The sequence below is a fragment of the Megalops cyprinoides genome, chromosome 8 (assembly GCF_013368585.1).
Source record: "Megalops cyprinoides isolate fMegCyp1 chromosome 8, fMegCyp1.pri, whole genome shotgun sequence".
Taxonomy (NCBI): Eukaryota; Metazoa; Chordata; class Actinopteri; order Elopiformes; family Megalopidae; genus Megalops; species Megalops cyprinoides.
Window position 1 is genome coordinate 15,849,314 of NC_050590.1, and position 23,594 is coordinate 15,872,907.

The following is a 23,594-nucleotide window of genomic DNA, read 5'->3' on the forward strand; positions in this document are numbered from 1 at the left end:
CAATTCCACTCATCAACAGGTAGCGGTGTCCAAATACACATAAAATATTCAAACAAAATTGAAACAAAGTGAAGTAATGCAATACTTTAAATACAGCACCCACAAAGGCAATCAAACAAGACATCCTATGTCCATAACTTTGAATAACACATTAACAATGAACACATCCCACAGCACACAAAACAAAAAAAAACTTAAACTCTTAAGTTAAGGTCAAAAGGCAATGAACAGAGTAAAGGCCAAATTACTCCACATTCAACTTTGTACATGTGAAAAATTTCTGACAATTTTCAAACTGCAAAATGTCACTTGCCACTTTTGCATGAATTTTTTTTTTACCATCACCCTTAGTAGTGTAGTTGTTCCAACAGCCCTACAATTTAATTGTCTTCCTTGTACCATAGGCAGTCATTTCACCAGGTTTTGTCCAAATCCATACATAGCTTTTTTCCAGTTATCCTGTTCACAAAGAGACCGACACACAGGGGCAATCACATAACCTCCAATCAACCTGCAGGTAATTGATGTAAATACTGATTTTTACCATGTGAGGACACATTCCTTAAGGTACTGAATACACATTAGGCCAAGAATATTTCAGTACAGAATAGTCTGGTCATGCAAAAAGGTTTTAAAAAGAAAAAAAGCATCTTTGGAACATGCCTCACAAAAAGTAAGTTGTACTGATAATGAAGTGATTTACAATTCTTAATCACTCAAAGAATCTGCAACATGCAGTACAAGAGCTGATGAGACTGTAAACAATGGTTTGCAAGGCTAAATGAGTTCAAAAACTCAAGTAGGCATATATAATCACTTCTCACAGTGACAAGAGTGTAGCTGAAACCATTTTACGAGTTCTGCACAGTACTTTTTTGTACAGGTAACATCAGTCTACAATACAACTAAAGTGAATTTATTAATAAAGTACAATGAAAGTGCCATCTGACTCATAATGAACTATCTTAGTAAACAGGTGGTCTGTAACAATTGCACTGCACAAATTACTGGCAAAAAAGACAATTCTTAGACAATTACTTTTATCTTAATATGCCAACACTTTTTTGCCGCAAGAAATAGAGCACACCACCTGTGTCAAGTTGTCCAATGGCACAGACACTGCTTTGAAATATACATTTACAATTTTCAGCTGATAAGACACAGTTATATTAGTGTTAGAGTTTTGAAATATTGAAATAAAAGAAAAACAAGCTCACTTGAGTACTTCTTTCTGTGCAGAAATGTAAACAGAAGATCAGGCTCTGAGCTGATGGTGTGCTGTGGATCTCTGAGAGCCAAACACTGTGGAATGTCCTCAGTGATAAAGATAAACTACATTTGAAGATTCACCTTCCCGCTATGTAGAGCACTTTGCTAATGGGAATTTAGTGAAATGCGTCAGTGAAACCCCAGATCCCCCTCAGAGAGGGGCCGTCACTAGACACCAGAAACCTGTCTTTTCAATGAATCACAGCCTCAGAACTCACACCAGGGGCATTCAGCTGTTGAGTTTCTCAGAGTGTTGAAAGAGAGAAAAGAGCTCCTCACACGTCTGAGTTTCCACAGAGCTGAAATGGGACTCCATGGTGTTCCAGGCAAGGTCGGCCATGAGAAAGTCATCCATTACTGTTTGGGTCTGGTTACTGGTCAGGAACAAGTTTCCCAGACTGTCAAAAGAGCTGGTAACTGTTTGTGTCTCTGTACTGTTGTGCTTGACATGGCTATCATTATCACTGGACTGTAGTGTGTGGTGAATGTCTGTCTGTGTCTCAGTGTCTGAGGACTCTGTGCTAATAGAGAAGCTTGACTGTTTGAGGAAGTTTCCTAGGGCCATGTGACTGCTTGTGTCCAGAAAGAAATCCAGATCAGTCTGTGTCTGGGTATCAAACATCTCCAACCCAAGATCATTTGGATGAACTCTAGTGTTTCTGTCATGAGTTGGGTTGTCAAACAACAAAAAGTCAGTCTGAGTTTCAATGTCAAGGGACTCCAGAGGTGTTTCAGTGCACAGTTCGCTTTCCTCCGTTTGTGTCTGAATGTGTACAGCCTTTAAGAACTCCTCTAAATCAAAGTCGATCCCAGTGTTCTGCTCTTGGACAGACGACAGACTTGCTTCACAAGTTGTTGTGGTATCCGGCAGTGTCTCATGGTTGTCCAGGGCATTACTGGCCATACTTTCAGATAAGATGTTCTCCAAGTCACTGAATAATGTCATAGTCTGAGTCTGATTGTCTGCCACAGGGTTTTGATGGAGAATTTCGGTCTGGGAACCAAAGCATGTTACCTCTACTGGCTTATCATCGTAAACACTAGAACCACCTGTGATTAGAGGTCCCTCCACAGAGTCTTTTTGAAATGGTCTCTCCTTCAAGCCTGCTTCCATGGAATTACTGAAGGAATTGTTATCGAAAAGTTCTGCGCACATCATAGTTTGGTCCATCTGTCTTCTATCTTCAAGGGTGCAGAAACTTGCATTGGTCTGCGTTTCCCTGGTAACACTGTATGAGGGAAGGTCTGTCTGTCCAAAACTATCCGTCTGTGCACCAATGGAGGATGTTATTTTGGACTGTGACAGAAAAGTCTGTGTTTCTACACTGACTGGCAACAGGACCTGGGCGCTAACACTGATGTCTGTTTGGGAACAAGATGAAACTGAGGACTCCCCCACAGTGGATGACGCCACTGGTGTGGGGCCTTTTGTGAGGTAAGATATATCCGTCTGAATGTTGGTGGATGTACTTTTATTCCTGTGTCCCACGTCACTGACCGGGGTATAACCAGAGGCCACTCTGTCCAAATTCACTTGCACTCCAGTACTAACAGGATTTGGACTCATGCTGAACATGGGCATGGAGTCTCTAACGGTCACAGTCTTTGTGTCCAGCACTGGCATCACTGTTCCCACTGATTGGGGGACAAGTTGAACAGTGCTCATTAGAGAGCCTTGACTGTCCACAGTCAGTACAACTGGTCTCAGTGTGTTATTATCTGTTGAAGACAGGAAAAAGGGCAAGTGTGCAAACTGCATCACAGGAACATTTACCAAGGCAACTTTTGGCTTTAGGAGGAGAGGCTTTTGGACATTTTCAGTTGGACTGTTGTTCTGGCACCCAGAATCTGAGTGACAGACCCTATCAACTGAAATAAACACCTCAGAAGTATCTTTTTCCATCTTCACCATCTGATATGTCTGCCCATTAGGTCTGACTTTTGTTGCTCCACTTAAGGACTTCTCCATCTTTCTTTTTTTCACAGGTGGATATCTGAAATATGAAGAGGGAAAATGTTTACCAACAGTTGATACCAATAGTAATAAATGAGCAGAAACTTTGTGAATGCACACACTTCCTTAAAAAATCCTCACCATACAAAATGATGCCATTGGAAATGTAAGCTCCTTGCAATATAGACTAAAGAGTACCTGTGCTCTGTGGGAACCTCGTGCCCTGTCCTGTAGATGTGAGACAGCAGTGCAGCTCTGCTGGCATAAGGGCACCCACAAGTGCAGTGATAGGTCTTTCCGCAATCCTCAGCATGCCTCTTCAGGTCCCACTCTGTGCTGTAGCAGTTGCTGCACTTAGCACATTTGTGTTTCTTTTCAGCGTGCATTTTCATGAAGTGCTTTTGAGAAAATATGAAAATAATTTAATTTTAAAAATTACCGTAATCATACAAGACGAACATTAAACTAGAAATTATTATAAAACCTTGCAATGGGCACCACAGAAAATTATATATATTTAAAAGGACATGATGAGCTCAGATTAAAAGCAACTACTTTTGAATATTTTCTTTAATAGTATCTTGTAATTTAGATGAATGAATGAAGGCACAGTGGAAATATTGATAAACAACACTTAATGCCAGAAAAGCTTTACATAACTAATTTATAGAAGTGGCAATACCTGTTTAACCAGGGAAAACTGGGAGAACGGTCTGTTGGGTCCTCTTGGGCAGCCCTCTATTGGACAACAGTAAAGTTTTGGCAATCCTTTCATATCCTTCCTGACTGTGGGGTTGACAAGACCATCCTGAAACACAGATAAAAGTGTGAGGGACTTGACATAGTGAAATCAATCAATCAATCAATCCATCCATCTGTACATCACACATACATACATACATACATGCCTACACACATAAATAAATAAATAAATAAACTTAACAGTTAAAGTTCCAGCAGTTAACAGTATCAAAGCCATTAATTTCTGAGATAGCATTAAACTCCACATTAACATGCTGATTTACTGCGGATAAATGATCACTGGAGGTTTCCCCCAACCCTTTACAATCTCATTAAGTATCCCTAGTGTTCTTAAATTAATCTTATGCTTGGAATTCTACCCACAGAATGTATTTCTTGGACAGATTTCTAAACCCTCTCTTTTCATTACTCATTGCAGCCAGTGTAAAGGAGTGGTACAATGGGTTTCTAATGTTTGTATTCCACAACCAGCACACCAACCCTGCTCTCTTTAAAACACTAATATGGGGCAGTAAATAGCAGGCAATAATAATTTGGCAGCATACAGGAAAAAGTAACCCTAATGCAGGAAAATAACTAAATGTTTACACAGCAGCTAATTTCTGTTGCCTAGCTGCCTATTCAATGCAGAAGTGACTATCGGGCAAACCAGACACAAAGTTGCTATGGTTGCAAGTAAAGGTCTTAGATAATCATCACATTGAGTGAAAGAGGTGCCATAAGGCAATAAGCTTAAATGTGTACTGAGCATGCCATCTACTGTACATCACTCTTCCTCTGGTGGTTCTGAAACACAACAGAATAGCAGCTGTTATCTCTGTCAACATCATCATTCAACAGTGAGACTTTCAAAACAATACATCGCATTTTCCATGGGACAGAAGAAGGAGTGAGGTATTCCAGCATAAATGCCAAATTTAGACTGCATGTTTGTGATGGGAAAGAGGACACAATAGCATGTTATGTTGCTGAGACTCTTAAGATCACATTAGTTGATTGTATTCAATTATGCATTTATCCAGTTGAAAATCTAAATAAAGAAAAACCAAAAAGGCATGAGTACGGAATCGGTTGCTAATTTAACCACAATCTGGCAAATATCACACGCCCCAAAGTGTGAAGGGTTAGAAATATAGTGATATTTTGATCATATTAAAAAGATGGTCAAATGGTCAATATTTATGACTGGATATTCCAATCAATAAATAAAATACACTGCAGATAATTGTATAAGTTGCAGTACCAGTAAAATTTCCAGTGCTGTGAGTGAGAAGAAGCATCTGGGAACCAACACTCTCCACAGGCACTTATCTACATGTAGAACAAATATGGCAATATTGAATCTTTGCCTGTCAACCCGGAGTCTTTGATTGGCTGGCTGAAAACTGTGCTGGTATCACACAGATGGAGTCTGTTTGGAGTAAGCACTGGAATTCTATAGAGAATTCTGCAACTGCATAGCTGCAAACGTGGGACTGCGCAGCATGCAAAACTGAGTGTCTGTATATCTCATCCTGCGTCAATTAATAATGCATTAACCTGCACGGGTAAGGACAGACCCTTGCTTTCTTCTTTGTTGAGCTGGATAATATTTCTATCCAGGCTGTCACATCTATAATCAGGCATTCATACCCAAGCAGCCTTCATCTGAGCTCATTGTGCTCAGTCTGACATCCTGTAACTTTCATGGGGTGTTAAACAATACATTTTGTACATCATGCTCGTGTGTTTTTATAAACAGGAATATGTGCCAATTCATAAGCAAGGAACATAAATATCAACAGTGATATGCAGATATGTCCAATGTTAAAGCAATTTTTGGGTTAACAAGAACAGCCTATACAAAAACATAAGGAACTGTTTCAACCGCGGCCTGAATTTATTTTGGTTTAAAAGAGTTAAGTCGTCCCGCAGCAGCAAGACTTTTACAGTCATAACACTGAAAGGAAAGCGGGAATACGTGCAGAAGGGGACATTTTCCCACGTATTTTCAAACTTGTATTGCACTGGCTAAATTACACAATGACGTACTCCTCTGTATATACAACTCAGCTTATAAACCCAACAAATCATTTCCCTGAATGGTAGGACCAATTTGCTGTATGATCATATAATAATTTGGCGTGTCTCAAAACATCTATGCAGGACCACACGCTATATGTAACCTGGAGTTCTACTTTAATCAATATGCACCATAGCAGGAATAGCTGCACTAAGCGAAGAAGCAAAGAAGTGACTAAATTTTGTAATGCAAGAAAACTGACCATTTTTGACTGTTCCTCGCGTTGGCCAACGCTATCCATTCAAAAGCTTGAATTAAACACAGATTCAAACATGAAATATTGTAATATATTAAACATATACTCGTGTGTTATTAGATTGGCTAACTACGGTGCTCATCGATCTAGGTAGCTCGCAAGGTGAATTCGCATTGCGGTAACGTTACATTCAGAAATAAAAAAAAAAGCCTAGCAATACCAGAAACCTGCACAGCACTGCGCTTCTGTTACATAAAACAGCGTTATATAGAGCCTTCCGTATTTTAACAAACTACAAAAGTAACGCTACATCTGTGCTGGGAATTAAAATTACAGCTATATAGCAATTTTTGACCCTGGAGTCGCGAACAAAATTCTATTTACCATGTGCCGGCAATATTATATACACTAGTTAACTATACTCTTAGTTACAGTAATAGGTAAGAAGAGGGGCACTGATTCGCGTGCTGGCTAGCTAGCTAACTTGACGTAAGGTAACGTTAAATTGCTAACTAGCTACGTACTACAGTCGAGGCACGATGAGTATTGTTTAACTAAAATCTGCAAACAGACATAATCATATGATATAATACACTATACGTAACAAACCCCATGAAAACACGACAATCCTATCAATGTTTACCTTGGTTAGCTCGTAGCTAACCAGAAATCAACCAACAGTTCAGTGACTTGCATTTGTTCAACCATCCAGTCAAGAAAACGGCCACGTTTGCTAACGTTAGGCAGGCAACTTGTTAAGTAACAATCTAATCATACACTACGTAGAAAAAATGGTCCCTTGTATTAACTAAGTGTACAAACGGCCAGCTAGTTTCTGAAAGTACCTTGACCCTGTGTGACTTCACAAGGTGCATGTTCAGAGCAGGAGTGTTCGGGAGAATCTTGCCACATCCCTGTACGGTACAGAGGATATTAGTCCGCACTTCTTTGGTTAGTTCATTGATGGATGGTTTTATAATTTCCCGAATCTGTGAAGGCAGCTCCTCGTTGTCTTTGTGACTTATTGTACAGATGCTGTTCTTATTGTTACTGGCATGTGCTCTTTCACTTTCTGGAGCAGCAGCAGCCATATTTCTGCTGCTGGTAGTACTGTCGGTTCTCGAACTGAAAGTGCGCAAGGCACACACACCACATAAAGAACTCCGCCCACTTCCGAGGAACCACTCCTTTTCGCGCGACCAATGACTACATTACTGAACAGCCTGGCTTAACACAATTCAGTTATTAATTGTTCCTCATTAATAAATTTCACGGTACCTGTTCGTTCCGGTAATATAACAAGGTTAGGGTTAGGGTTATATAAATTCTGAGCTTGCTAGCTAAACTGAGTTTGTTCGCTAGTTAGCTAGCAAATAAGGTTGGCAATGGATATATAGGTAGGTACTTTGTTTTATTTTGATAGAACTATCAGTGTTGCTACGCAATTCGCTATCTACCTTGATGTTAACATATCGTTGTACTGCAGTCCTATTCTGATAAACATTCACCATTTATACAGTAATCACTCTCGTTTGACATGCAACATACACCACTAGGCCTACCCTGTTACACTACATCACTTGCTGTGTATAGTATTTTTCAAACTGCTAACATATAGTACCAAAGTAAATGATACCTCATAAAGTAGACACTCACAAAACCAAGTGACACTAAACTAAGTTCATTGACATCATTACCTCTCACAAACTTGACATTTAACTTCTGGTTAACTTCGTGACATTAACTTGATTCCAAAGGAAACCCATACAATAATTTACAGTAATTCTTGGACCTATTTTCATTTTAACATCTGAAGGGAATATGATCATGTGACACATCAAATTCTCCAATTGCAAAAAGGGTCAAGATCAAAGACATCTTCTCCATCAATGTCATGTTTTACTGTTGCAAACCTACACTCATGATATCATATGCCTGTGCTTGTAGCTCCCAGCTTGGATCATACCATACAATAATGCCCTGCTCTTTGTAGCAATGCCTTGACATATCCATCCCCCTGTTCTACACTTTGTGTTAGGAAATTGCTAAATGTCAAAGTGTAATGTGAAAATCTGTGAATGAAAGATTTGTGAATTATACATTTTTCCTATTTGTGCCATATATAACAGTTGCTAAAATGACCCTACAAAGGATATGTATGTATGCTACCTCATACATTGCTTCATACTTGCTATAATGTTATAACCTTTACAAGTGGAATAATGTCACACACCATGGAAAACAATTCATAGATTACATAAATAACACTTCTTATGTAGGCTACATTCCTGTACCCATACCTGTGACTCTTTCCCATGCTTCACACTTGCATGAACATTGACTTCATTCTCTTCAGAGGGTAAGACAAAAAAAGCCAAAGGACCACATTATGTGCAACAATTTTGGAAAAACTGGGTAGGTTTATTTTGGAACTGTCTTTCTCATCAAGTTTGTGTCAGGTATAGGTCAGGTTTGTTGTCATACAGATGTATTTAGTGTAACTTGGTTTTCATTTTGATATCAGTCGTTTTAATGGCAGATTTTTTTCAAGCAGTAGTACTAACTCATGCAGAGTAGTTTAGTGTGTTAAAGTAAGTCGGTAATTTTTTTTTTTAAAATGAACATTTTATGGAAATTCAGAATACACAAGAGCATTAAGGGATTGATGTCAACTGCCCCCTAGTGGCAACACAACAACTGCACATGGGAATCCCATTTTCCCACCTCAATATTATACCACCACCGCATTTTGATCTTCTGCTTTCCATTATACTTATTATTCATTAATGTTAACACTGGATTGTGAAGGAACATTAAACTATAAAATCTTTTTCATTTAGTCCGGCAATTCCAATACGTCCAAACTTAAGTATTTACCACAATACAAGAAACTGCATGCTCCATTGGGTAAACCTGAAATTGGAATAACTCCTCTCATCTGCTTTACATCCTGTTGCCTTTCAGCTGTTCGTTAGAGTAGTTTAAGTTTCTTGAAAATTATAAGCAAAGCATGACTATGCTTTCAGTCACGGCCCACTTCATCTCAGTTCACTGGCTCCCTGTTATTGCTTGCACCAAGGTCAAAACCTCGGCACCGGTGCAGCCCCCTTGGACGGGACAGCCCCCTCATACCTACAGTTGGTCTTCAAACCACATCTGCCACCCAGATCACTCTGCTCTGCAACCATGAGGCAAATGAATGTCCCATTGCGACGTGTTTGCTCCTCTTAGACACAAACGCTGTCTATACTGGCCCCTCAGTGGTGGAATGAACTCCCTACAGGGATCAGGAGGGCAGAATCACTGACTATCTTCCGATGTAGACTGAAGACCCACCTCTTCAGACTGCATCTCGGTTCCACCTCGGTCCCTGCTCCCGAAGACCTGCTACTTTTATTACTTGCTGTTTATTTTATGTGTAGTATCAGAATGTGTTTTGGATTCCATGATCTAGTGACTGTGATGTATGGTATAACACTTGTCTTCCATTGTCTAGTCAGGTTTCGCACGTTAAGTTGTGGTTAATGTTACGCTCACACTCACTGGTCTGGGAGTGTTGTTAGCCTGATTGACACTGTTGCTCATTTAACTTGAATGGATACACTTTTGTGTATTCTTTTGTATTCTTTCTGTTCTTTTGTGCCAGCAGTTGCTCTGGATAAGAGCATTTGCTAAATGAATGTAATTTAATGAATGCAATTTAAACAAAGCCCAACATTAAACAAATCCAGTTTTGTTTTATGAGTGTATATCTTCTTCACAGTGTATGACTTTCTCATTTCAGCTCTGATCATTTTCAACTGCCCTATTTGCAACAAGAACCCTAGTCATCTGTAGAACAGACTCACTAGCTGCTGGCTCTGCAATGGAATTGAGACCACAGTGCAGTGTGTGAATAAAATGAAATTGAAAGGACATTGTGACCCTTGGGGATTCCTCTTTTTCCATCTTGAAATTATGAATACTAAAGCTTATGGTGGTTTCCTGTTTCTTTGACGACCAATAAATTCCAATTACTAAACTTGTCACAAGAGGAATATTATTGGTTTCAGTGTTAAAGCAGATCACCACATGAAGAAACAATGAAAGAAAAATGTAAGACCGTTATTGTGCAGTTTCATCCAAGTTATTTGCAGTTTCCATGAAAACCTGTTGAGCCCATTTGTACAGCTGTTTTTGATTCCCCAGAGTGAAAGCTCATGCACCTCCAGTCCATGGCAGATAGAACTGATTTCATTTTGAGAGGACATAGCATAAGTGAACATGTTTCTCTGCACATAGATGTTTATATATTAATTATGTTGATGTGTCTAAAGCAAGACTGCATATTCAAAAGATAATACAAGCTCACCCAAATCCTCATGGTTGGTGCTCTGATTAGCCAAACTGATGGTGTTTTTTTTTTTTTTTTTAGTATGTCACAACCTAGTTTGATAACCCACAATGTCTACACACACACGCATGTATGCACATGCACATGCACAAAAGTATCTTGTCTGCAGGAGCAGCAGGGATGAGGCTTTTCATAACTCTGCAATTTGCATTAACAAATAGAATATAAAGAATTGACATCATCATTATTATACAAGTGCCAGTAAGAGCTGGTCAGAGCTGCTTGTAAAGATGAGAAGCTGATGACCCCTGTGCCTTTAAAATAACTTGAGTCATTTCATTTGAAATAATCGTTTCTTTTTTTAAGGTGCAATCTACTGTGTCTCTGGATATTACTCATGCACAGCAGGATTTTGATCAAACTGTTATGTGTACATCACAGGATGGCTGGGATTTGTCACCCTTCATTTTACATGATTCTGCTCCACATGTGCTCTGTCTATGACACCAATACATTGTATAACTCATAAATAAATAAATCTCTTTGCTGGTGGTGGATCAGTAAAATAGGTCCATCTAGCATATAAGAGGAGGTTTTTGTGACAACATTAACAGATTATGACATCGTCCAACAAAGCTTTGGATTCCATAAAGAATAATGATGCAGTATCACATAGTTTCTGTGAGGCTAGAACAAAACATGGTTTTAAGAACAAATACAAAAATCTCCTCACATTTCTCCAGAACAAAATCTAAATGCACATTGTATACACATGCTTTTTATAACCTGGGAGACTGACTTGTCTTTAGCTATTTTTGAATAATAATAAAAAACATTTTATAACAAAGTTATTCTGTGAAAACTGACTAATCTCCACGCCAGTGGAATATAGCAACAGGGCACAGCACAGCTGCATTGTCCAGACTGGAGCTGTTGGAGGGCATAGTAATGACACAAATTCAGTACAGCTCCATGGAAACAGCAGTGCCCCAGAGGGGAGGCTCTCACACAAGTGAGTGGTAAGTGCTGATAAACAGCACTTAGATATTGTAGATCTCTTTCTTTAGGTAAGCAGCGAGTGGGTCCTGCCTGTTGGTGGAGCTTCTCAGCTGTTTCGGTATCTGGCACTTGTTCTTGTCTACATTCTCCAGAGTCAACTACAGGAGGCTATGTCCCAGGTGTTTTGACTCTTCAAAAGCCGAACATAAAGGGGAATACATTACTGTAGGTAATAATAATAAATCACACAGCTTCTGCGGAAACTCCACCATTATCTGTGCAGGAACAAATTTTCTTATTCTGACAAATTCACTGCATCTGGAGGTTATGCTCATGTGTGGGTGGAGAATATGCAATCAACGCCTTTCTCTGTTTTACATTCTATATTTCACAGAGGAATCCTCTGTCTAATGCAAGCCATACACACTAATGATCCACAGACCTAAAGACACATAAATACAATAACTAGAGTGATTTTATGATTAAAAGCAATTATCAAATGATCAGATTAATCATATTCATTCAAATTCCAGTGTAAATTTTCATCTGTGACAGACACTGTGACTGTACAACAATATTAGATGCCTATTAGGGCTACTAATTGCAACCAGTCTAATAATTGTGCATTAACATTTTTGGTTACAAAGGCAATACCCAGTGTCGAAAGGTGTAGGAGGAGCAGCCAATCTGCACTGTTCAGACAGTAGCACAGAATATCTGAAACCAAGCTTTTTCACTGGCCCACACAATGTGACATACAGGAAGAATGCAGGGTCCAAGCACCAGACCCATCGACTGCCACCACTACAGGCTTTTCGAAGCAAACCCCTATGATTACATTAACAACACAAATATCCCTTGGTTGGGCACCTTTCCATTTCATTTAAACACATGTACATGTAAAAAGGTAACTGCTGGATGAGGAAAGGATTTTTTGGAAACTGAAGGAGACAAAATGTTGTCACCATTCCACTTCCTTTTTTACCGGATTTAAAGTCCCAGCGTTTTCAAATCCCATATGAGCTGTATACACACACACTTGCACACACACACACACACATTAGTACCCATAGTGCAGATATATCATTAAAGGAGTTATGTTGCATGTATCTGCATGCTGGAGATACATCATTGCCATTTTTGTCTCTTTAGTTTACTAACTTCTAAATTGCGAAATGTTTTCACTGCAAAAGGTTTTCTATATCTTTACTCAGTAAATTAGTAAATTGCAAACAGATATGTTATATAATTTATGCTTAGCATTTCATGATTTTTCAATATACTTTTTTCCAGCATACAACCCTATTCTGGAATCAGTAACTGCACACCAGACTTCTCTCACTCTCAATCTCTGCACTTGTGCAAGAGCATTGAGGTGAGACAAATTCAATCCTCCAATACTGCACCCAGCCAATGGATATTTTTCACACTACAAGTCACACAGTGGTGTAGGTATTCTTTGGAGGATAAGCTACTCTCTTTACATAAACCCCCCAATTAACTGTTGGTGTACCTCAGTGGTCTTCTTTCCACAAGAACGAGACCAGCATACACATATACACAATATCCACACTATGCCCCATTCTCTTGTTCCTTCTTTCATGGCATACCAAAGAAAGCTTAGGCTGTGTGCCTTGACCATTTCAACAGTCACTCAATCAGCACACTCACTCTGCCATGTCAGTGTGATAAAAGCCTAGAATGTTCCCTCCCCCTGCCCTTTATTTTTGACCAACATAACTGCTGATGACCAAAAATACTACTTTGCCTTTTTCTGGCCTAGTGGTTTACCACTGAACTTTAATTTGATCATTTCAAAAAATGTTCACCCTTTATAAAACTATGCATATAAACATATAACAAACACCAAATATGCCTTGTGCAGTCCAAAGGAAACTGACACAAGTCAATAAGAGTCCAACAGGTAACACATATGTAAAGCCTGTTTTCAAAACAAAGGGCTCCTGGGCCTCACTGGCCACCTTGGCATACTCCATTGTGAACCTGTGTGCTACCGTATGGCATCTATGATGCACCTGCTATCCTTTCTGTTGTCAACAGACAGCCGTCCTATGAAGTGTGCTCGATCCAGTCTGCTGTAGAACACATTTCCCATGGCGGTAAAGAGCACTGCAGCAAAGCTGCACTCCTCAAGGCTCTGCTTACCTCCTCCATCATCTGGGTAAAAGATGCTTTCCATTGATATAGAATCATCAGTTTATTTGGTCACACTTTAAACGAAGTGTTGCTTATAAAGGCTTTATGAAGCATACGTAAAGCCTTCATAAACACGACATAATGCCTTCACAAACCATACACAAGCAAATGTCGTACTTCATAAAGGGAGACATATCACTTTCTTATGCAACACGTTATACCAGATGTGACATAACCAAGAATGTCACCTGGCTAAAGGCTTAGTGTATAAACAACATTTCATTTAAAGTGTGACCGTTTATTTTGTTTATCACAAAAAAGAAATACAACTACTGCATTTGAGTGTTAAGTGTTCATTTCTAATGTGGCTTGTCAATCAACTGTGCTGTAATTTAAAATTGGATTATTTACCATGATCCAATTTAATTAGTCACAGCAAACTCAATTCAAAATTTTATGTGGACCAAAAGTCCCAAGGAATACAAACTGTATAATGTATCCATGCAGAAGTCATTGGGGTCAATTATAATCCATGAGCAATCAAGAAACTTGATATTAACATAATTTACAGGCTGGGAAGAAGTCAAGGTGAATTTGGATACTGCCACCGATTCACTACCAGCAACAGTCTTCTTGTGACTTTGTGATCCCACAGATGATCCATGTTTTCATGGGACTCAGTTGCTAATGTTTCATGTATGTGCACCAGAGGGTGAATTTTCACAAAGACAAACTTTACAGCTTGAACATGGTGATGTGTTGCATGTGACCAGAGGTACTAGAGCCTCTCTTAAACTACATTTGTCATACAGCATGCAATGTTTAAGCCTCAGCCCAAGAAATAATGACAGACAATGCACATAATGTGAAATTTCATGTTTTATTTGTGAATTTGCAATACTGCATTCCTGCTGTTCCATATGGTGTGTGTTCATAGCAGGGACTGAGGTTAGAGGAATAATTTTTCCAAAGCAGCATCACTGGCAGACAGAGGTAACCTACACAGGCATGCTGTGACAGGTGTGAATCTTGTGTGTACTAGTACACATTTTAAAATAAAAAATATTGTATACTGGATATCTTTGTGGCTGCAGACCACAATTCACAAAACATAGACTTCGGCTGTTGGCATTGTTCAGTTAAAGGTGTACATTTTGTAGGCTACATTTCTCCATTTGACTGAAAACACAATTAGATATTCACTTTTATGATTTAAGGTAGATTACTCCTTCTTTAGTCAAAAGCACATTAAACTTCATTCAGTTACTCATGAGAAAAAAATCAAAAGTGAGTACGATTATCTCCACAGGTACTTTTCATTGTTTTGCATATAGTTACATTATACAGGCACAGTGATGGATTGTGAATCCCTCTCCCGATTATAACTCTCTGTCCCAGACAGAAACAGGATTTCTAGGTGGGACTTCATATCAGTGTGAGACCTCTATGATATGGTATGAAAAGCTGAGCTTGATTACCATCATGTGAAATGACTTCTATTTCTAGCTTGGTATGCATCCTTCATTGGTGGTTCAGGCCATTGCTGAAAAATGCTGAATTAATATTTCCATTGTCTTAATATGCAAAATTAATATTTCAGCATTAAAATATGCATCCTTCAGCATGGCTGTGCTTTTTATTCAGCATTAAATGAAAAAATACATGTTATGTTATTGAAAAGAAAGCTCATTATGCAAAACAATTCTTGATTAAAAGGTTCTGAGTAGGCCTTTGGAGTATCATCACATTGTTTCAAGGCATTTGGAGTAACAACACAAAAGATCAAGATCTCTGTTTATTTATACTTTAAATGTGCCAAAAGTTCTGAAATGTACATTTATGGTGCAGAGGAAGCTGGTACGTCTGACAGTAATATAACCCCAATAAACTGTCGAAATAAAACTTTAAGTATGACAAGCTGTGCAGCAGAAATCAAAAACAATTCAATCATGAAGAAGAAATAAGGTACAAGATCAGTTTAGGCCTTCAAATTGTTCACGCAGATTAAATAATTTTGTAGAAGTTTTGTATCAAAACACTCTTCAGTTTTCCATGGTTTTAAATAAAAATATCCAATGGTCAACAGTGTCTGTGTACTTAACTACAATTTAGTCAATTTAGACAGTGGATATAATATAACATTGTTTTACTACCCTACCCCTGGATATCAGAGCTGTCTTGAGGGATACCATATTCTTTCCTCACTACAATATCCTTTAACTAACAGCTGTTTGCATTCTGCCAAACACTATATTTCACTCACTTATTGAAGAAGTAGCCCTTCTCCATCGGTTTCCATTTCACTGATTTCACTGATGCAAATTAATTACATCATTTGAAAGTGTGGAACCTGTTGTTAAACAAAATAAAGTGGAGTAGGGATGTTGATATCATTCAGTGGCAACACACAAAGCTACTGCATTAGTATAATCTTTGGTGAAAACTAGCTGCTACTTCCACATTATTTATATGCTACACAGGCTAACAGAAACAACCTCATCTTGGCTTTGTTTTGAATATATCATGTTTTATAACTTTTCATGTCAGTGGTTTCATGACCAGAAATGATTGAGGTATCTAGCACACAATTTCAAACAGCCAAAGTGCAAAGTCATTACCACTGCATATAAGAAATGCTGCATTTTCTTGAGAGACAGAGATGACTATGCATGAGAGATACAAGGTAAAAAGCTGTATGAAGGGCTTAAAAAAACAACAAACAAAACAACAACACCATGGAATTTACTAAAAATAGCCCAGATGGCTGTATTTGAAGTTACAAATTAAGTAAAATATATTGTAGGATAACCGCAAAGTGATTTCTTATTTTGGAAATCAAAGATGGCTCATCTGGACATTGGAAATCATAGTTTGGTTGTTGCTTTCTTCATTTATTGTATTGTTGCATTCACTTGGCACGGCACTCATCATTTCACAACTCCCAATGAGTCCCAATTCACATTTTTCACTTTCCTGAACCACTTCCCTTCACATGGTTAAGAGCATCACAATCCACAATAAAAATTTTCACTTGGCCCCTTTTGCTCCCTTCTAGCTTGAAGAAGTTTGGCTTTGCATTTGGTCAGAGTAGGCATCAAGGAGGGGCATTTGCGGGGCATGACCCCCCAAATGAGTTATTGTGCCCCCCCTCGCAGGCCAGGCCTTTGGCACCAAAATTGTATTAATTGATTTATATTTATCATATTATAAAAGTGTAAACCTTTTCACTAAATGAAATGAAATAAAAACAAAAATAAGAAAAGAAAAAAACACACCCTGTTGGTCATATTGCATATGGTCACATTTAGGGAAGTAGTATGCTCATTTGTCTGGTGCCTTGGTGCTACTGGTTTGATTTGTTTCATTTGTTGATTTGTTGTCATTATGTCAAGATAAGCGCGCACATAATGTACAGTTAGCATTAGCAAGTCACACGTCGCTTGACACTAATATGTTTTAGTGAGAGCAAGCAACTATCAGACTGCACTTCGAACAGAAATGGATATATATAGTATAGTCTATTCCAAATGATGGTCTAATGACACACACAGTGCAGTGTGTGTGTATGAGAGAGTGAGAGAAACAGAGAGAAACAGAGAGCGAGAGAGAGAGAGAAAGAGAAAGACATGGCTAGCGCATAGGCTATATTTTGTGCAGTGTGTGTGTAAAAGAGAGAGACTTTAGGGCATGTTTTGAAATTGGAACTGGGTTGGTGTGTTGGTTGTTGATGGCAAACTCATATTATCAAGTATTTACATTTACATAGATTGAGTTCTCGAACGGCAGTTTGTGCCCCCCCACAGTTACCCTAATGCCCCCTATGAGATTTGTTCTGGCGCCGACTCTGCATTTGGTGTGGCATCCCAGCTTTCCTTCATCATCCTAGGGTGCACATTTGCGCATGCTGGTTTGTGTAAATTTTAAAAGCGTTTGATTCAACCACAGGAACACTTAAAACATTACAATATCAATGCAGATGGTATACTATTGAATTTTATTGTTTGAATGAATGTTTCTCACACACAGTCAAGAAACAGTGGTAACATTTAGACTGAATGATTCCAGTGCATTTTAATTAGAAGTGAACAGAAACTGTGACAAATAACTTTGCTCTTACATTTATTCATTTTCCTGATGATCTTCCATAGTGACTGGCTGAAAATTTGCACCGAGGTTTCAAGGCTTAAACTTATTTGAATCACTGTATGTATCTGGTTATTAAGTGGCATTATCAATAGTTAGAACTAAGCTAAAACATTTCATACCAATCCCTAGGCTTTGTTACAATGCACTGTAAACAGCCCAGCGAGGGATATCTGGCTGGGTTCAAAACTGACCTTGTCACTTGCTGACAATGACGGGGGCCCACAGAGATGGAACATATTGGCTTCCTGCTGCCAGACATGTTGGTTGGTAGGCTGGCCAGGATTTCCTTGTTCCCCTGCTCTCAGGCACCCTGCCATCTGTTACGTGCCTACGAGCAGCACTGAAGACAGTAGAATAGCACCCATCCTCCAATAAGCACCCACTTCACTATGGTGCACACTCAGACCACATATATCTGTTGGATGTGTATAAGTCTATTGGAGGATTGCATTTAAATCCTTCCTATGTCCCATGCATCTCAAATCTGAATCAGCTCCCGTGTAAACTTTCTCCTCTACCATCTTATTTCTGACTATGTCTCACAATATTTCAGCTTCACCTTTATGTCAAGTCAATATTCACAACAAATGCAAATAAACGACATTTGTATTTAAAGGTAAAATGATCTACCTGACCCCAGACTGAACTTTTTTTAAGTCAAACATCATGAACACTGAAAGATTTTATTATAACGTCACAGTAATTTGAATTATATAGCAACCTGAGAACAAAATCATGATCTTAAAATCTGGACTAAGCAATATCAAGGCTTGTCATCTTTCATATTTGGAAAAACAGCCAAGAGTTAGTATACTGTATAGCAAAAAAATTTTTGATTTATCAATCTATGAAATGGTGGGTATGGATTTTTTTCACCCTATGGAAATAAAATTACCACAGGGATTATAACAATAACAGCTCTGTACAGACAAAACTCAAATCATGATGATATCATCATAAAGTGAGTTATAGCATGGTGAGTTATATTGTATGCACAAAGTTCCCATATTCTCCCATGTACGCGTAAGTCCTTTTTTGCGCGTCTCCAGTTATGTGCACTTCAGTTACGCATATTCCCCCCTATGCGCTCCGATCACGCCCACAGCGCTTACCTTCAGAATGAAGGCGGGCTCATGAAAGAGGCGTGATTTATTTAAAATAGAAGTAGACTGAGTCACAACCTAGTTTATTTTGGCTCTTGGGAAAACGTGGAAGTTAGGCATTTACCATGTGAATGTCATTGAAATCCATTCAAACCATAAACCAGACTCTGATTTTGAAAATAAATGCAAAGGGACAGCTATATTACGAATCACCTCAAAGGAAAGCATTTGTTTCTATGTATGACATAAACCCAAAAATAAAGTAAATATACAAAATGACACATGTGCTGGGTCTGCATGTATAAAGACATGTTTGACATGTGGAGATACATTAATAAAAATGCACTATTGAGGAAAAGGTGCAACAAATGCATGTTCCAATGGCCAAGCTTGAACTCATGCTGAGTAGCCTATTATTAAAAATTAATTATTAAAAATTCAGCCACCCTCTGAAATGATCCAGATGCAGGAACAGACAGAGCACTGGTGATGCGGGAATGCGGGTGATTACTGTGGCTGGAAAGCTGTTCGTCCAGGAGTCTGCATACGTGGACGATAGCTTCACGGTCGAGACGAAATGCAATGGATTGTCAGCTTGTCAGCTTGTCACTGGATGCAATGCGTGTCAGTGAGCCCCAGTATATCCAAACGAGGTCGGAATACTCGTGGCCGTCTTCTTTGCGCTTGGCGAGCTCTTCTCCATCTTTCCCACTCTCTCAGGAGCACAAGCAAACGCTTTTTATGACTTACACACATGGGAGAATACGGCTCGAAGGGAGGGGACAATGAGCCAAGATGGTAAGGTTTCATTCATCAGACAATGCCAAATAAATCAAAATCATATAAACAGGATTGTTTTCCAGAAGTGAATCACACAACAGTTGGGATGTTACAATTCATACCACTGTGTAATGAACTTCACACATTTTGATTTTTGTCTCCCAAAAGCATGCAAGACTACATGAATGATCTTTGAAAGACTGAGCTTGACACAAAGGCCTTACCCAATTCATTAATGATGGGCGTCTTAATGCCCTCCAGAATTTCTTCCTCTGTGTGGCTGTGGACTTCGTTATTGGAATTTTTTTACATTACATTATTGGCATTTTAGAAGACACTCTTACCCAAAGCAATTTACATCAGTTACAATGTTATCTATTTATACAGCTGGATATTTACTGAGGTAATTTGGGGTTAAGTAACTTGCCCAAGGGTACAACAGCAGTGCCCCAGTGGATAATTGAACCGGCAACCTTTTGGTCACGAGTCCTGCTCCATAACCACTATGCTACACTGCCGCCCTTACACTTTGCGTGCTGAGGTGTCATTCCTGTAATGCAAGAGGTCCACATCCCCACTTTGTAATCCACCGTGTGGTTTCCTGAAGGGAGATAAGTGCAGTATTCCCCTGTCGGTCACGGTTTAAGCCACCCTGTCAATGTGTTGCTTGATGCTGACCTTCCTCTGTTTCTGTGAGCCCATAGCACCAGATATTTTCTTCTTGTACAGCTCCCTTTGGCCCCTGACTACCTTGTCATTACTTGGCTGAAGAAATCTGAGTTGCTGCAGTGCTGGCATTGCTTGTCTTCATGGATGTGAAAAGTGTTGAATTGGTTGGTGAAATCTACACAGGTTCTTTTTTGTTCGTCCACTATTCTCTCCATATGAAGCAGTAATTCATGTCATGAGACTCAGCAAAACAGCAAAGCAGCTGATTAATTTACAAAAAGTGATTCATCACTTCACTTCCTTAAAATGTCACTGGGAAAATGTCCTTTTCAATGACCAGTAGGGTCATTTAATAATTTATTCTATTATATTTTATTTGTAGAATTTTAATATTTTCTGATTCTATTGTTTTAACACCTGCCTACATTAATGTCTTTCATTTTTAAAAGCATTTTTAAAATGTTGACTACAAATGCTTTATATTATAATATTATGCTTTTATTTTACTATACAGCAATAATCTCAAAATGGAAATATTCAGTTAGTACATACAGTGTAATAAATTGTAAACAAGAGAATAAGACAAACATAACCATTGTGAAATTATGTCATAGCCTTCTATTTTGTCCCTATTAAGCATTTATACTTTCTTATAAGTATGAACATAATTCCAATCTCGGCATGTAAATAGCATTTTCAGATATATAAATTTACTAATTTATTTGAATCAGTGGCAATAAAGAAAGAGGAGGATATTCCATGTCCTGGCTGGATTCTCAAATGAGACAAGATAATAACAACAAGTAATATCATTGCATATGAAAAAGCTAGATAAATATGGGATGAAGTCAAATGTTCTGTGGTTAGATATTATCTATAGCTATAAATTTGTACACATTTGAATATGCCTACACATGATGTACAGTATAAATATTCATCATTGTGATGCGCTGTATGCCAAGTACATAAATCTTCTTCTGCTCTTCCCCACAAGTCCAGTGCAGAAACACAACAAGCTAAAGAACACAACAGACTGAAACAAAAACCTCTAACAGGAAAAAAAAATTCTATACTGTCTACTTTACCTGAGCTCATGTTCTCGCACTCACTACCCAATCTCTCTCTCATCAAAAGTCTGAGTTATGTGTGGTAAAAACAATTGATGGTGGGATTTTTATATACTTCAGAAATGTATGAAGTCATGAACTGCGCCGTCACAACGTGAATTGCCTGTACTGTTTTTTACAACCAATATCACACATGGCAGCAGCCTCTAGTCTGTGCACAACAGTTTCTTCACATTAACAAACATTCATATTTATACATTTGTAGAAATATGAACATTCATACATTTTCTACATTTCCATAATCCCTCACAGATTATAGATAAACACTAGTTGCAATCACAGTGCTTTCAGATTACATCTTTTTTGATGACACCGTTTTTTCAAGACGTGATTTTGTTTGTAAATTGTAGGGTTATAACAACAAACAATAGCATTTTGTCAATGATGTGTACATAGCTGACTTACAGCTAAGATAGCAAGGTTCTCAGGAACACATGTAAAACTATTGGGATTCTCTAATTGGAGACTGTATCTTCATTTGAGTTAGTCACAAACTCAAACACATCGACTGCTTGTTGACCCTACTTGACTAAGGGTTTGTTAATGAAATGATAAATGCTTTAGTATTTGATGATATATTGAGGAGAGGTATACACTAAAGCATCATCTCTAGTCAGCACAGAAGAATGGAACTGATGTACATTTTAAGAATAATAAGGTATTAACTGCACAAAAATACAAGATTACATCTCATGTAATCTGCAAAGAGAATATCAGTGGTGGAGGCACCAACTGTAAGCAAAACATGAAAAGAAAGTCAAGGTTATGAGCAATACACAGTCATAAAACATGGAGACCACACAAATGGGAATTAAAGACTATTAAAGATTTTGACAGTATTGGAAAAAAGAGTTTTTCACTTCCATGTGTTCTTTATTCTGTAGATCCTTGAGATTGTGATAAACAAGTAAAACATGTGATCTAATTCAACCTGTACTGCATTCTATTTCTTTGAATGGTCTTCTCAGACTTTGTAAATAGGTAAAGGTTTTCAATGCCTTTTGTATATAAACGTTTGCCCATAAGAAATAAACCAGGAAGCTTTTTTTTTGCTTTCCACATAAATTGAAGATATCAAAATGCTTTCAGAATAGAATCTAAATATTTTTTCTTCCTACATTCTGGTACAATTCATATCTAACCTCGCACCAGGTGAATTTATACCAACATTTAGCAGACATTTCAAGCAACTGCCTACAAAGTTTCAAGGATTCTGGTAACTGAGTTGGAGGGGAAACTGATCAGTTTCCTTCACACCTAGGACATCCTGTCAGTCCTGTCTCAAGCTCATACCAACTCCAGGAAATGACCCCCTTTGAATGCAAATTCACACACACACCTTCACACAAATGTTCTTTGATGGGGATGGTCTTATGGGGTTTAAAGAAAGGTCATGATTTCTATGCTCTTGGTATTCGATCTGCCTTGTGATACCCAGTGTATGCCTACACTGTGAGCTATACTACTTTTGCTTTGCAATAAAACTGTCAGTACTCCAGCCTGAGTGGCTGGTTTCTCCCTGTCTGTCAGTGTGGGTGTGTCTTTTGTTTGTTTTTCTGTGCATGTGCTTTTGTTTTGTTTTCAGCCATCACCCCACCTCCTGTCCTGCCTATCTGCCCTGCTGCCACGCCCACCACCTGAAGCCCATCCTGTGCACCTGTTCCCTGTTCTCTCATCACCAGCCCGTGTATATATACCCTGCTGTTTCCTTTGTTCTTTGCCTGATCGTCTCAGCTTTGTTCCTGTGTCATTCTCACTGTTTGTTAGTGCTGCTCTGTCTTGGTTTTTGACTCTGCCTGTTCCTGATTCTCCCTTTTTGCCTGCCATTTTTGATACTGTGTTATTCTTGTGGATTTTTGGTCACTGAATTTTGGACTGGTTTTCTTCATTATGACTTTGCCTGTGCGTTTTGGCCTGTAAGCAAAGAATCTCTTTTACTGCCTGGTTTGTCTGCACCTGGGTCCTTTCCCTGTCTACCCTTGACAAAAACATTGTTTTGCCAGAACCACCTTTTTGTCTTGCAAGTTGGAATTCTTA

At 38.6% G+C, this 23,594-nt stretch overlaps 1 protein-coding gene across 1 annotated transcript; it reads right to left on the reverse strand.

Annotated features, from left to right (window-relative positions):
* Window positions 1–838: 838 nt before the first annotated feature.
* atmin (ATM interactor) lies at window positions 839–7,353 on the reverse strand. Its single transcript, XM_036535308.1, has 4 exons — window positions 7,089–7,353; window positions 3,906–4,031; window positions 3,422–3,621; window positions 839–3,263 (listed from the first exon to the last, which is right to left on the reverse strand). Exons 1-4 carry the CDS (start codon window positions 7,332–7,334, stop codon window positions 1,499–1,501), a joined length of 2,337 nt encoding a protein of 778 aa, XP_036391201.1. The 5' UTR covers window positions 7,335–7,353; the 3' UTR covers window positions 839–1,498.
* Window positions 7,354–23,594: the final 16,241 nt, after the last annotated feature.

Coding starts and splice junctions, on each gene's coding strand:
- atmin (XM_036535308.1), bottom strand. CDS start 7,334: ATGGCTGCTGCTGCTCCAGAAAGTGAAAGAGCACATGCCAGTAACAAT. Junction 3,622..3,905: donor AGTTTTCCCTGGTTAAACAG/GTATTGCCACTT, acceptor TTTTCTCAAAAG/CACTTCATGAAAATGCACGC. Junction 3,264..3,421: donor GAGGTTCCCACAGAGCACAG/GTACTCTTTAGT, acceptor TTCATATTTCAG/ATATCCACCTGTGAAAAAAA.